A 16,493-nucleotide genomic window follows, 5' to 3' on the forward strand; every position below is an offset into this window, starting at 1 on the left:
AAGTGGTGAATCTGCTTGAAAAAAGTTGGTTCTTCCCCACTTTTGTCTCATAAATCTGCAACTTTTTTTTCGAGCAGATTTGCCACTTTAAATTCTCTTAAATCTGCACTTTTTTTTTTTTTTTAATTTCACTTTAATCTAGTACATTTTCAACCCCCAATGCAATGCACTGACATACAGCCACATAAATTAAATGTTTATAATATGTCAGGGGAGAGGATAAAGGACAGAAAGTGTTAAAATAAATGCATGATGTGTGTGTTCAGGTAATGGAGAAGTAGTGGCTGGTACAGGTGAACAGTGTCCTCCATTTGATGAAGCACGATGTGGAGATGGAAGAAAAGCTACTGAGGCACAGCTACTGGGACCTAAAGGTACACACACAAAACACACACAACGAGAGAGATTAATATAGGCAGGTGGTTTTTATTCAAGCCTATTTCAAAAGCATTGTGGAGGATAACCTTAAATAACACAGAAACTCTATCTTTCTGTCTGTATTATGCTTAGCTGTCAGTTAATAAAGTTTTGTTTTTACTGTGTTCAATGGATCAAACTGATGCGGAAGAAAGGGCTTAAATCTCCGCTTAGCATGCTAATCGTGAGATAGCACATTATGCAGCATGCTGCACTAAAAGTACATTAACACAAACCCAATTAGCTGATATACTATATTGCATGTACCGGTAAGTATCTCATATCAAATGACTATGGGCATTACGCTAAGCAACATGAATGTCATCCCGAATTACATAGCAATGCAACATAATAAGTGATTAAAGCTAATTCTCCGCTTAGCATGCTAATCACGCTACAACAACATCTGCAACTCCATAAAACACTCACTTTTCATAAGGTATCACACCATCCAGCACTTACACATTGAACATTGATATTTGCTGGAAACTATTTGAATATTATTGGAAAATCGAACCCTGTAGCCACTTTAAAACTCCTAAAGATAGGTAGGCTAAATAGACTTACAGATGAGATGAGTCAGGGTGGAAATCCAGAGTGAACTGTGTTACTGACCAGGTGTAGGCCTATCACACAATGGGGCGGAGCTTCCCTAAAAGGGGGCGGAGCTCCCCTAAAAGGCGTCTGAAAAAATCTCGTGTCTGAAAAAAGTCAAAAATCTTCACAATCGAGGATGCACACCTTCGTGCCATGCGCAAGACACATACGAAATCTGAGGTCAGTCTGACTAACGGTCAAAGAGATATGCCCTAGACACACACACACACACACACACACACACACACACACACACATCTTGCTTTTGATGTTCTTTGACAGAAGAGCTTCATCATTTACACTCAAGATTTTCAAACAATCAGCATAATTCTTAATGCTGATTCTAAGTTATATAAAATACATTTTATGGGCCTTTGTGCTTCTTTATTCCCACTCAAAGCAGTTTGCACATTCAAACAACAAACTAGCCTTTTTTATTGTTTAGTTTTGGTTGTCCTCTTTCCTGATGTGGCAGTGATGACTCACCATGTTTCTCCAGTCCTGTAAAACAACTCTTACCACTTTGTCTATGTGAGGACAGCGTTCATGACTGTGTTCCTGAATTTGTGCAGACATACAACTTTGCTCTACAAAAATACATCGTACATAATACACAGTAATTAGTCACTTTCTATACTGAGGGAAGCACGCTGAAAATACATTTTTAATATGGATATCATATATAATTCCAAAAGTGTCAATATATATTCAGACATTTTCATAATTTGATGTTGATTTATTCTACAGATCCTTTTTTAAATTGATTTTTGATTTGCACAGGCACTTATCTTTTATTCAACTATATGATTTTTATCACTTCTGACAGTTTTTATTAACCTTGACTGACTTTGCTTGAATACACTCAGGCACGATATGTTGTTATTTATGTTTTTTCTTTATGGTCTCCCTTTTGTAATACCTGCTGCAGCTTCATCCTGACTCCCCTCACAAGGGAACGAGCTCACTTTAATTTAATTTAAGTTGATATTAATAATATACCGCACAACAATATATTACATTTTGTGTTTGTGGTCTTGGTTTCTGTTCCCTACAGGGATTGCAGTTGATAGAAATGGTTTGATTTACTTTGTGGATGGGACTATGATAAGGAAAGTGGATCGTAATGGAATCATCTCCACAGTGCTGGGCAGCAACGATCTGACCTCGGCACGGCCTTTGACCTGCGATACCAGCATGCACATCAGACAGGTAACATTCACACAGTGCACAAATATGATAAATGCACCAATCCACAATTATACACTTTACTATAGTTTAATTTATCCATATCTTTCATATTGTAATATAGTTTGGGCAAGCACCTTTCCTACTACATTCCACAGAGTTTTGGTTCTTCTGAAACGTTTTGTTAGGATGGAACCTGATCTGAGTCACATGCCTCACCGGTCCCTCTTTTTCAGAAACTCCAGATACTTACTGTTCATGACTAGCCTGGGTATACCCATACTGCCTTGCGTGCTCGAATTTCATTTTGAACCTCCACACAGTCTGGAAACTACAGCCGTTTCTTAGCCCTGTTTTAGGGATCCAATCACAGAGCGGGGAGGGATGGCAAGACGATGGCGCGTAATACTCGACAGATGAAAGCTTGTAGTTTTGTAGTTTTCTTACGGATCCAACATGGCTGAAGCAGACGCAATCTCTCTTTAGCTGTAGACGACGTTTTAAATAGTTTAGAGCGAAAGTTGATTTTAAAAGAAGAACAACGTTTGGCTTTAAACTCCTGTTTCACTACCACTACCACACTAGCCTTGCTTCAGACAGGATTTGGCCAAAGCCTAATCTACCAACTAGCCCCGCTACCGCTCACTGCTGTAACGCTGGTGATCTCGCTACGAGCCGGGGGACAGTGGAGCCGCCCAGAGACCCCCAGCAGCTCGTCTATTGACCATAAAATCAGTGGATGTGTGTGGCTGAATGACATGAGGGGGAATAAGGCGTAAAAATTAATAGTCTTGCAGAAAGCGAGAACTGGAGAAGCAAAGCAGCAAGCAACTCTCTCTCACAGACACACACACACACACACACACACACACACACCAACACTTCCGGTAAACTGTGAGCATCCAGAGTCAGAACATGTTGCAGAAAAACGTTGCAGAAGCAAAGTTGAGCATTTTAGTCTCAAAGGAGAGATGGGCTAGTCTGGCGATGTAAACATCAATTTCTGTCGCTCTACATACGTCATCTGGTATAACTGATATGATTAGCTAAGAGCTACCTACAGACGCTTTTGATAGACATTCATAGCGCCCAATAAACGGCTCTGGAGGATCGTAAACTACGCCTCCTCTACGGAGAAATGAATGGCTGGTTTCCAGACTAATCTCATTTGTGACTAGTCTGCCGTTAGTCAGGCTAGTTCATGACATCAATATCTCTCAAATATGTGTTTTTATTTTTAAGGTATATTCAGATTATGAAAACTTTCCAAAGCACTTTAAGACTTATTTTAAATTTAATTGTCAGGTTCACTCTTATCCAACGCGTCAATCTTTAGATCTTCATCCTCCAAGATTTCTGACATGCAGAAGTCAATTTATCGTTCAATTTAGGGACTAAATTATGTAATACCTTTTCCCAAGGACTCCATCTCTATAAAATGTTTCAAAAGATGTCTGAAAGTCCATTTAACTGCTGTTTTAAAATTCTAACTCACACACAAATAGACTTTTATAACATGTTCATTGTTGTTTTTTATTGTTTTTGTTATTGTCATTTTTCTATTATCAGTTTATTACTGTCTTATGACTATGAAATTTTAGGCAGAGGCTTTAAATAAGCCCATCTGGGTTTTCTGCCTCTCCCCGCACTTTACACTATATGTTATCTTTGTCATTTTATGTAATTCTAACTGTGCAAATAAAATAAACCTAATAAACCTAAACATCACAGAGATAAAAATGGCACAATGGCTATCACAAATCAGTTGCACTTGTATGTAATTCACAGGAGATAAGGTTTGTAAAATAGACTAGAATTGTAGCTCAGAAAAGTGTGTGTGTGTGTGTGTGTGTGTGTGTGTGTGTGTGTGTGTGTGTGTGTGTGTGTGTGTGTGTGTGTGTGTGTGTGTGTGTGTCAGAACAGCAGAACATTGTAGTTAGGAGCATTTTTCTTGCAGAGTTAAAGTTATCTGAACTCTGACCGTGTGTTCTTCTCAACAGAATTTAGCTCAGTTTGACTTCTCAAAGTTATCGAGTTGACCTCTTGAGTTGACTTGTGGAACATGTGAACTACAATACACCATGATTTAGTTCACCAGTAAACACTGTGTCAAGAAAGGTCAAGAAACAGAGTAGAATAGTTTATCAAAGTTGAATGGAAACAATCCATTTTGATTGATATAGTTAGATTTAAAGTTTTCATACTTTAAAATAACTTGTTGTCATGTAAACCTGCACCTAAGGCTGGATTTGCTTTATGTTTTTTTATTTATTTTCTTAAACGCCCCATTACTCCTCTGTAGCTTTAACAAGTCAAGTTGCCTTGACTGTGAGTTTTTCTGAGGTGGATGCTCTCCCTGTTTTCTCTTTACTGAGACAACTGGCCTCAAAAAAACGTTTCCATAATTTTTAAACCATAATCAAACTGCACCATTAGGCCATGGGCGCTGATTGATTCAACTCGGCGGTCACTCAGACCAGGAAATACACTGTATAAGAATCATCATTATAGTTTAATGAAACTATACAGTACTGCCCTACAAAGTTTAACTGCAGTAACTACTCAAACTTTAAAGGTTTTAAACATGTTTTAACTGGCCAGCAAAATGGGTTATATTTAAGTGATATGACACTTATTTCTACATGTATTGATGATGTCATTTATATGCTCAAAAATCATGACAATTTATTTGACCTTTGACCCCAAATGAAGTTACTGCACTCTGGTTTTGCTGTAAAAGGTCCTAATAGTGATGCAGAAACGGAGTGCAGTAACAGCAATGTTGTTGTCTTCTTTCAGCTTTTATATTTTGTTTTCAGTGAATAAACTATTTCAAATTGATTTTGTTATGAATGTATTAAAAAGTGTTTAACAACTCTACGTGTGTATTTTAGACTTAATATTATAAAGAAATGTTATATTTTAGTCTTGATATAAATAAACTTATAATTTCTATTATTTTTATGTTTGAATTAATATATAAATATATATCCAAAGCAGACCGTGGTAAGTGCAATTACTGCTTGGTTTTGAGTTTAATTTCGTGGTTTTTATAGTTACTGCAGTCAGACTTTGTAGGGCAGAGTAGCATGTGAAGTGAAACTCTCTCCTCTCTGTCATCTCTTATAAAGGTTCGTTTGGAATGGCCCACAGATCTAGCAATCAACCCCATGGATAACTCCATGTATGTCCTGGACAACAACGTTGTGCTGCAGATCACTGAAAACAGACAGGTAATATCTATCCCCACATTTCCCTGTTTACACATTCTCCGTTACATGTTCTGTTTTTAGAATTTTTACGAAATATTGGTTTACCTATTTAGGCCTAAAACGCCTGGAAAAAATGCCTGGAAAACCTCTGGGCGATTTTGAAAGAACCCCCTAAAACCTGAAGTTTTTCTGGAAATTCAACAGATTTTTCAGCCTCTGTAGCAGATAGAAATGAAATTCAAAAAGTGTTTGAGAGCTTATACCCGCGACTTTCATGAGAAGTTGAGTTTATTTGTCCAAACCTTCAATAAAGTTTTTTAAAAAATCAACAAACTCAGCAAATGTTACATTTGACTGAATTAAAATCATATGCATAATACTAATACATGGCCATTAGCAAGATGCAAACATGATATGACCATTGGAAGAAATAGACATAGTTCTCATTAGTCTACTGTAATAAAAAATAATCATAATCATAATCATAATAATGATAAATAATAATAATACATTTGATCTATATTGCACTTTTTAGAGTACTCAATGACGCATAAAGTAATGTAAGACATAAACAGTCGACGATTTCTTATATCATCATCAAAATCAATTAGTATTATTATTGTTATTATCTCCAGATGGCCATAAATCTGTCTGTTCTCGGTGAAAATATGTTGTCTAAAAACATATTCCTCATCCATAAATCCTGGTCGATTGGTTCCGAGGGTTCAAAGTCCAGATCAGCAATAAAATCATCGGCGCTGTTTTCATCTAGATCGCTTCCGTCACTTACTTCGGTGCTCCTCCGCTATAGTCGTCTTCCGCCATGATTTCAAAGTTCTGGAAAAGTCCCATGTTGCATTGCGACACTCCCGCATGTATTCTGATGCATTTCATTGGCCAAGAGACCGAAATTAGGTGGAAAAAAACTACAAATACTACAAAACGACGTATCCGATTTCCCGGCCTTAATGGTAGAATGAAGGAACAGTGTGTTCACTAGAGTTGTGAACGATAAACCGATAGCACCGGATATTTGGTTTAACAAGTAAGAGATAGGGCTGTGTTGGTAGCAGCCTCCTCAATCGGTTGTAGAGTCATAATCGGGTACCACGAGACTTGGAATCTGTTGGCGGCTTCACACACTTACGGTTTGCATCAACGTCTCTAAAACAATGTAAGAGCTGAAGCAAAACAGTTCTCGCACAACTCCATGGGTCTCTCTGGTCTCTACCAAGTCTCTTATTTTCTTCCCCACTTCCCTCACTTGCACCTTAGTCCCGCCCACCGGGGATGCATAGAGAGACGCAGGGAAGTGACTCGAGGAGAGAGGAAACACTTTAAGAAACATGAGACGTCCTTCCCTCCGAAGCTTCACGTGAAGCGACGTCCGTTTCTAATGACAGTATTATTATGGATTATTATGGATAGTATCCATAATAAATCTGAATGGGGGAAATCATGAAAGGGAAAAAAATCTTCTAGAATGATTTTTCTTTACATTATTATAAATGTAGAAAGATGTTTGTGGTCTTTTTGTTGTTCAGACCCACAATAAAACTGATTTTTAACTCCATGGCGAATCAGAAGATGAATAAAATATAAAACTTGTGAGTGATGCTATAAAATATCTACAACAAAAATTAACCGTTGAATCAAATCGAATCAAATTGTTCTTGCACTGTATCGAATCGGTCTGTAATAAAAGTATATCGTTCTTTTAATTGTGTCGTAACCTGTGTATCTAGATGCAAATTGAATGGTTTGTCACAGAGAGATGTGCAACCCTAGTGTTTACTAATGAGCAGCATTCATGTATGTGTGTGTTCAGGTTCGTATTGTAGCAGGTCGTCCCATGCACTGCCAGGTACCTGGTATAGAATATACTATGGGGAAGAGAGCGGTCCAGACCATGTTAGAGGGAGCTACAGCCATTGCCTTGTCCTACAGCGGGGTCCTCTACATCGCAGAGACAGATGAGAAGAAAATCCATCGCATCCGACAGGTAATCTTCAGGATATATTTGGTACACTCATAATATTTCCTGATTATCATATAAACAATTTTCACATCAAGGAAGTATAGATTTTGATGCCCAATTTAGTCAGTAGTAATAGAATTGTCAAAGGAAACCAGATCTGAGTTGAACCCCAGATTAGCCAAATACATATAATGAAGTGTCTGTTTCTAAAATATCTCTCTCACCTCACAAGGTGTCAACTGATGGAGAAATTACCCATCTAGCTGGAGCGCCATCCGACTGTGACTGCAAGGTACTGTTCCACAGCTGCTTCACATATGGATCAGCTGAAAAGTGTCATTTGACGTCCTCCATGTTCATCTTTTATGTCTTAATTTCTTATCTTAATCTTGATTTGCTTGTAATAGTTGTGTCCATCAGTTCACCAAAACCGCTTGAATTATTCATGTTATGTTTTTATCTATCTCTCAATTCTCTTGTCATTGTTTCTCCCGGCCTCCCTCTCTCCTGCAGAACGACGCCAACTGTGACTGCTATCAAACAGGAGACGGCTATGCTAAAGATGCTAGGCTTAATTGTCCTTCCTCGTTGGTGGTTTCGCCGGATGGGACGCTGTACGTGGCTGATCTGGGAAACATCCGAATTCGAGCAATACGACGCAACCAACCTCCTACTGGTATGTATACATATATAATTATATTATACATAGTGCATTTCACCCAAATTGAAGTGGACAGATCTCTCTTTCTCTCTCTCTGTATTTAGGAGGGCCAAAATGTTACAAAGATCCATTTAATGCTTTTTGTACATCACCCTTTTTGGTGAAATTGCTATGAATTTGTTATGTGGTGTCTGCATTCTGCTGCAGGCCATGATGTCATTACACTATTACATGAAATATAGACCAGATGGACTCATACTTGGACCAAAAGCGATGATAAGCACCAACCACTGATTGTGCCTTTGTAATTATGTTCATTGGGTCTGAATAGTGGCAACACAGCATGAACTGGCAAGGCAGACTAACAAGATTTTGTTGAAGAGGTTAACAGCTACTACAGCAATATAGTGAAGATCATACTGTACATGGTCTCACAGGCTGAATGACACGAATAAAACACTACTGATCTACTGATCCTGATCCTACTGATAACAGAGACCAATTCATTATCTTGGAAAATGGCATCACCACTAAGGTGCTCCATGGTTAGGTGTCAGTGTGAGGAATGTAAAAGAAATCTCTCTCTATTTCTCTCTGTCTATCTCTGTCTCTTTCTCTCTGTCTCTTACTGTCTGGCTCTCTATCCATCTATCTCTCTCTCTCTCCCTCTCTCCCTCTTTGTATTTTAGTACATGAGATATAGATTCTCATTGGGAGGATTGACTTATCTGTTGTCAGCTTCTTCAGCAGCATGTTGTCAATGTGGCACGTCAGTGTATGTATGTCAAAGACATGTCTGGTGGTTTTGTAGAGCGATATCATCTGACAACACTGAGGCACGTATAGTATAGCAAGTTCAAAGCTGACATGACATGAAAGTAAGCCTTCCTACCACTTTGAATTATCTTTTTGTATACAATCAATCAATCTGTACACTGAAAAAAGTATAACCTTGCTACAAACTAAAAAAACTGATGTCCAGATATCACATCTAAAATATTTGACTTCATAGAATCTAAACTGAGTAACTTCTTATGACCTGATTATTTTATGTTGATTTAAACAATAATACTGCTCTTGACTCAACCTTAATTCTTTGACTTGATCCAAATTATTAAATTGAATTAAATTGAACCAACCTAATATATTCACTTTAACTGAATTAATGTTTGCATTGACACCAGTTCATTTATTTACATATACCCAAACTATATTTTTCACATTTTATTTGACTTAACTAATTTTTGTTTCCCACCTTATAAACTCTATAAAAAAGACACTTGGCCAACAGATTACATTAAATGTATTTATTTATCAAAATTTGAGAGAAATCAAAAACTTTGTTTTGGGTCCTTAGGACGTATATTTAGTTCAGTATAATTCAAACTTGATGTCTCTAAATGCAAAAACAATGAGTTTTACAATCAAGTCAATAATTGTATCCTCTTTTAAATGGCAGTTATTAGTTTGAATGAACAACTGCATGTTACACTTTTTTCAGTGTATACAGTGTATATATATGTATATTCCTGGAATTTCTTTATTTTTGTCTAATATTATATTTTCCTCTTCGTTTGTGAACTTTGCCATTTTGTTGCCAGTACACTTCCACCATGTTTATGATGGTCATACGCTGCAAACAACAGCCCTTTTAGTGTGAAACTAGATAATCTAGATAATACATATACATTAATACAAAAAAAATCATAATGTTGTTTAAATGAATATAATTTGATGACCCACCACTACAAATATGAAGCAGTTAATCCAGCAATCCTTAATTCCTCTGTAGCAGGAAGGTAACAGAGATGCACCAAAGCCTCTCCACAAAGACACCATGTTCTCCATGGTCCTACTCTCCAAAGCTTGTTTGATAGTCACTGCTGCAAACTCTTACCTCATTGTTTTGGCAACTTACGATTGCCATTAGCCAGTTTATACAGAAGGTGGGCTCTACAACTCTACAGCACTCACAGTTCTTTTCAGTGGCAACGATTCAAATTAAATGGCTATTGCTCTGACCACCATGCTCTGTTGATTTGAATGGAAATGTCCCTTCTGTCCATAATTTTAATTGTATGGGTTAGGGTTAACCCTTACCCTAACCCATTATAGACAGCGATGAAAGAAAATTAACAACATCATTCTATTGCAAACCCTGTATTCTAGATTAACACTTTGCTGTAACCTGGGCAACAATATTCAAGGGCGCCATCATCACGACCCCAGAATCACCATAATCTGGCAAAATACAGAATAAATTACAGTAATATACAGTTAATATACTCAATACATCAATAACTAACTGTCATCAAGTGCATTTCCATGTACCCTTTCCTTGTCAAGGCCACTCACTCACATATGACGTTATGAAAACACATCAGCATCAGTATAATCTGGCTAAATTGACCCACTACATAGATGATAATAATAATAATAATAATAATAATAATAATAATAATAATAATAATACATTTTATTTGGAAGGCCGTACAAAAAGATAAAAAAAGATAGGGAAGGAAGTGTCCTCAATTTTCACAAAAAAATAAGTAAGCAACCACTTTAAAAGCATCCGATATTTATTTACCAACACCTATTCCCAGCAGCACAAGTGTATTGAATTGATAGAGCTATCACAGAGGAAGACAAGACACAAACAAAAATCAAGAATCAAGAATCAAGTAGCATTTTGGTCCTCAGCTCATTTTAAACAGAAATCACCCTGAAATCACCTCAAAATTCATTTTTGAGCCACGGCTCCGATGGACAGTTGAACATATCAGCGAGAGATAATCAGATATTTAGCTTGTGTCCACACTGCCCTGGGCCCTTTAGAGGTCGTGGGCCCCAGGGCAATTGCCCTGTTGCCCATATGGTTAATCCGGCCTTGGGAAGATACTGTATGAGTTTAATAAAGACAAAGTATATAATAATACAATTCAAATGAAATAATACAGAAACAACACGTGTGTCTTCAGGCTCTCTGGCTTCAGGTCCCAGCTCCTATGAAGTGGCCTCTCCAGCCTCTCAGGAGCTCTATGTGTTTGATGGGAATGGGACTCACCAGTTCACCATGTCGCTTGTCACTGGAGACTATAAATACAACTTCAGTTACAGGTGGGTTTTTATGACTATGAACATATCTTCATTGTGAATTCACTGAGATTTTTGGTAACACTTTACAATAACCAACTAAGTGATGTTTATAGATGGTTTATAAACCAGTTATTAACCATTTACAAAGTGCTATACATATTTAATCTTTAAATGTTTTCAACTAATTTCTTAATATGGTGTTAAAAAGGTTATAATCAGTGCAACTAAATCTAATTGTTAGTTAATGGAAAGTAACTATAAACTTACATCAATATACCTTCTATTTGCATTTATAAATTATTTAGTTAGTTAAACATTAATAAATTATGTATTTACCATTCTAAATGGCCTATATATGGTTTATAAATGATGGTTATTGTAAAGTGTTACCAGATTTTTTCCCCCAGAGCAAATATGATTGTAACACATCCCCTGCAAAAGAAGTAAGAAATGACCTTGTGTGTATTTCTTCTCTTCATTTAAATCTCAAAAATACATTTTGTTTCTGAAAATTTTCCTTTGTCACCCTCCATTCCTTCACAGCAATGAGGAGGATGTAACGGCAGTGACGGACAGCAGCGGGAACACCCTCCGTATCCGTAGAGACACCAACAGGATGCCTGTACGTGTGGTGGCCCCTGACAATCAGGTGAGATGAGCAAGTCTTTGCTTTAAAAATTTAACTTCAAGATATAAAAACACATATTGATTAAAAAATAAACTGCATGCAGCCAACTAATAAACCAGTAATTCTTTTTCATCATTCATTTAAATACAGTGATGAATACAAAAGTTTCAAGAAAAACACCCTGAAACATTTGACAATATTAAAAACATTATAAAAACAAAGCAAACGTATGATGATGTTTACTGTCTGAGGTGACTGCTGACATGAAGTGTGAGAGTACTGACAGAGTCTGAATGTAACCCTGTTTTCCTGTGGCTCTGTGTGTGTGTTTATGTGTGTATAGGTTATCTGGCTGACCATCGGGACTAATGGAGGTCTCAAGACTCTCACGGCTCAGGGTCAGGAACTGGTCCTGTTTAGTTACCATGGCAACAGCGGCTTGCTGGCTACCAAGAGCATCCAAATAGGCTGGACTACCTTCTATGAGTGAGCAGCATTATAGTGTTTACATTTGACTACGTGTATGCACTGCTATGTGCTGATGGATGGACAGACAGTCGGATTTATAACATGTCAAAAGCCATCAAAAAGTATATTAACTGTTATTTATAGCATTGGCATAATAACATCACCTACTATGATCTGCATCTGAAATTAACCTTATAACATACATTCAAACTTGTGGAAACGGTGGAGAAATGATATCTAGACATTACATTTTGTTGGTTCAGTAGACACCAATCAATAAGTACATTGACAAGAGACATTTAAGCCAGTTTCATGACTGAGCAAAAATGTATTCAATATACAGTACTGTGCAAAACTTTTAGGTAGGTGTGAAAACATGCTGTAAAACCAGCATCAAGTCTTCTACACTGCAAAAAAGGTGTGTCCAAAAACCAGATAAAAACACTAAATCTGAGGGAAATGATCTTGCTGCATGGACAGATAATTTACCTTGACAATATTTCTTAAATTAAGATTATTAAATCTAGAAATAAGCATGTTGAACGCTTAAAATAAGAAATTAACTCTTAAAACAAGATAAATTATATAACACTTCTAAATCCAAAGTTTTTGTTATCCTGGTAAGAAACAAATAATTTGCAGTGCACTCTGCTCCGGCCAGTTCATCGCTGCTTGCAGCTTTAATTTATCTTGTTTTACGAGTTATTTCATACAAAACATGATTATTTCTAGATCTTAATTTAAGAAATCTTGTCAAGTGAAATTATCTGTCCATGCAGCAAGATCATTTCCCTCAGATTTAGTGTTTTTATCTTCTTTTTAGACACACCTATTTTGCAGTGTAGGCATTTTTTCACACCTGCCTAAGACTTTTGCACAGTACTGTAAAACATTAGATTCCAAACTCTCCCTCCTGCTGAATAGAAGCTGCTGCTCCTCAGAGCCAGCTTTAGCACATTCAGCTGTAAGAAACGGGCCATCGTGTGTGTGTGTGTGTGTGTGTGTGTCTCATGTAGATTTCTACTTTTTACACTGTAACTATAGTGCACATTACAGTAATGGCAGCTAATGCCCCTTTATTCCTCCCTCCCTGCATCTGTCCTTGTAGCTATGACAGCGAGGGTCGTCTGACTAATGTGACCTTCCCCACTGGCGTGGTGACCAATCTCCATGGTGACATGTCGTCAGGGGCTGTTGCTGTGGACATCGAGACGTCAGGGAGGGATGAGGATGTTTCCATCACAACCAACTTGTCATCAATAGACTCCTTCTACACTCTGGTGCAGGGTAAGTTTCTTACACAGTGTGTCTGTGTGTAAGGAAGAAAGTTTGCAAAACAATGTGACACCATTTACATTGCCGATGCCCTTAGAATGTGAATCACACTGTATAATATTGTCCCTGTAGAAACTTTCTTTTTGAGTTCAATTTTCATTTCAATCACTGACAGGTGGCTGTTATTCAGACAGAAATAATCCCAACTTGTTTTAAAAGACCCTTAATTACCTTGAACAATTCTTATCCATATATAGGGCACTCCTGGAAATTGAAAATGTCAACCCAGAAGTGTTATTGGAGGATATTACAAGACTTTTTGCAAATGTTTCATTTTTATATTAAAAATCGAGTTGAATTTAGTCATTATTATTTTTATCATTAATATTATTATATTTATCATAGTCTCTTTCCCACAGCAACGCTTAATAGACAATAACACATAATTTGCATCCATCACCACTTTATCTTTTACCTTTAAACTATTTATTATCTTTTTAAAATACTTATTACATATGCATAATATCTGAATGTCTTTGTTAAAGCACCTTATATATGAGAAGCACACGTAAATTTAGTTGTATACTTTTTTAATACAATGACAATAAAGGAAAGCTTGAATCTTGTATGCTTTACTGATTGGTCAGTGATGTAGAAATCCATGTGGTTCTATGAGCTCACGTAGAGCGAGGAGACCTGTTTTAGATGTCTCAAGGCTCAAGTTACCAAATATGTTTCTTTGCCTGATAAAGGGTTAATCATATAAATGATGATTAGATGTAAGATTTTGCACAACACACAAAGAAAATAACTTACAGAGAGTAGGAGTTGACCTGTGCCAGGGCTAAATGTTACACAGTAGTGTTTTATAAGAAACTTATATTTGGCTGAATTTTCAATTGCAACGTCATTGCTGTGATTACCATAATACCAGAGTCAGGAGACAATGGCAGAAGACCTATCAGCTGAACACAGCACTGTGAGGGAAAGTCTTCCCTAACAGCGTTAAAAATATAACTTCACCTTAATATCCAGAAATTTCTCAGCTTTGTAGTTCATGATCTTTAGCCGGAACCACCAGTCTTGGGGCAAACACTCATTTATCTACATTTTTCTGACTAAAACCTTAATTATGAAATAGATTTATTTCAGAGGGATTTCCCCATTTTTACCCCTTGGCTTCAGTGAAAACATCAGGAGACCAATGTATGTTCTGACCTACAGTAATACAGTAATTGAGAGAGTATGTTAAAGGGAGAGTCCACCAGAAATAAAAAATACATATTTTCCTCTTATCTGTAGTGCTATTTATTAATCAAGATGGTTTTGGTGTGATTTGCTGAGTGTTAGAGATAGAGAGGTGTAAAAACGTGTGATGCTCAAAGCACCAAAGAGTACATTTGAAAAATGTCTTGATTTCTGGAAAAAAAGACAGTGCTGTTGAGTTTGTTGGCACTTGGAGCAGTGTAGAACCGGATAATGTAATAACTTCCCGATTATGTAATAACCCCGATAATGTAATAAAAATCTGCACTTGAGTCCACTGAAAATGTAATAAAACCTGATAATGTAATAACTTCCCGATAATGTAATGAAGTGCATTTCCCAATAATGTAATACACTTTTTACCAATAATGTAATAAAGTATAACACCAAGCACCTTTAGATTTCAAGAAGCTGTTGAATGCATTCGTGTGTCATGGATACCTCGTTTGTGAAAAACGGTTGAACAGGTCAAAAGTGAATAAACATTCAACTTTGCCCTGTTGGTGGCGCTAGAGCTCTTGAGCTAGAGTTGCCTACACAGTATCACCACTTGAACCCAAGTAATGGGTGGTCTGCTGTTAAATTATTACAATATTGGGGAATTATTACATTATCAGGAGTTGTGAAATGAAGGCTAACCTGATAATGTAATAACCCCCATTAATGTTATACTTTATTACATTATTGGTAAAAAAGTGTATTACATTATTTGGAAATGCACTTTATTACATAATCGGGAAGTTATTACATTATCAGGTTTTATTACATTTTGAATGGACTCAAGTGCAGATTTTTATTACATTATCGGGGTTGTTACATTATCGGGAATTTATTACATTATCAGGTTCTACAGGCAGTAACACTCACAGAAGTGTAACACTCACACCAAAATAATCTATATTAATTAAGAGGAAAAATATGTATTTCAAATATTGGGGTGGTCTAAGTCAGCTCTATCCACAATATGTGCCTTTGTTCTAATCCCTAAACATCAACTACTAACCAACTCAAAAAGAAAGAAAACAAATGTAGATGGTGTGCAGATGTTTTATCAGCAGCAGCATCCTTCATGGCAGCCATTCAACCTAAACAGTGAGGGAAAACAATAATTTAGCACAGACTCCCTTGTTAAATCTGAACTAATGAGCCAGTTGAAGCAAGGCCTTGAGTGGCCAGCAGTGATTTGTCTCAGAGCGAGCTACATGTGTGAGGGAAAAACGAAGTAGATTCTCCCTCACAGCAGAGCAATATTGATCAGAATGTAATAAGTTATTCAAAGCCATCGACAAGTGTAGCATTCCTCTCCATCAATTCATGTACATTATTTATCATTTCACCTCATTGCTATCATCTAAACTGCCCACTGTGCCTGTGTGTTAGTGGTCCAGGTAATGTGAAAACACATTAGGTGTAGGTGCAGCCCAGAAATGGTAAACAAGCTAATGTCGCTGTATTTTGTCATTTTGATGATGATGTTGTTGTTGTTGTTGTTGTTGTTGTTGATTGCTTTCTGAAAGCAGGCGTCTTTAGGGGGAGATAGCAGCACTAGATGTCACACATATGAAGTCTGGGTATCTGAGGATTCATTTGAAATGCAGCTCGGCACTGTGTGTCAAGTTTTTCTACTAATAAATCTGTGATCTGCGTTGTGTTGAAGGTTTATTTAGGTTAAGAGTGATAAGAGCTTAGAGCAGGGGTCATCAACTGCAT

General features: G+C 37.0%; 1 protein-coding gene across 3 annotated transcripts in view; it reads left to right on the top strand.

Moving 5' to 3' along the window:
• Window positions 1-16,493, top strand: part of tenm3 (teneurin transmembrane protein 3) — a 207,255-nt gene that overhangs the window by 157,964 nt on the left and 32,798 nt on the right. For all 3 annotated transcript variants that reach the window (XM_059335424.1, XM_059335432.1, XM_059335440.1), the window contains 10 exons: window positions 267-374; window positions 2,069-2,223; window positions 5,331-5,432; window positions 7,240-7,413; window positions 7,622-7,681; window positions 7,903-8,065; window positions 11,029-11,167; window positions 11,690-11,795; window positions 12,118-12,260; window positions 13,351-13,529. In XM_059335424.1, coding sequence (XP_059191407.1) covers window positions 267-374; window positions 2,069-2,223; window positions 5,331-5,432; window positions 7,240-7,413; window positions 7,622-7,681; window positions 7,903-8,065; window positions 11,029-11,167; window positions 11,690-11,795; window positions 12,118-12,260; window positions 13,351-13,529 — 1,329 coding nt within the window. The remainder of the gene's footprint in view (window positions 1-266; window positions 375-2,068; window positions 2,224-5,330; window positions 5,433-7,239; window positions 7,414-7,621; window positions 7,682-7,902; window positions 8,066-11,028; window positions 11,168-11,689; window positions 11,796-12,117; window positions 12,261-13,350; window positions 13,530-16,493) is intronic.

This window comes from Centropristis striata, chromosome 1 (genome assembly GCF_030273125.1).
Source record: "Centropristis striata isolate RG_2023a ecotype Rhode Island chromosome 1, C.striata_1.0, whole genome shotgun sequence".
Classification (NCBI taxonomy): Eukaryota; Metazoa; Chordata; class Actinopteri; order Perciformes; family Serranidae; genus Centropristis; species Centropristis striata.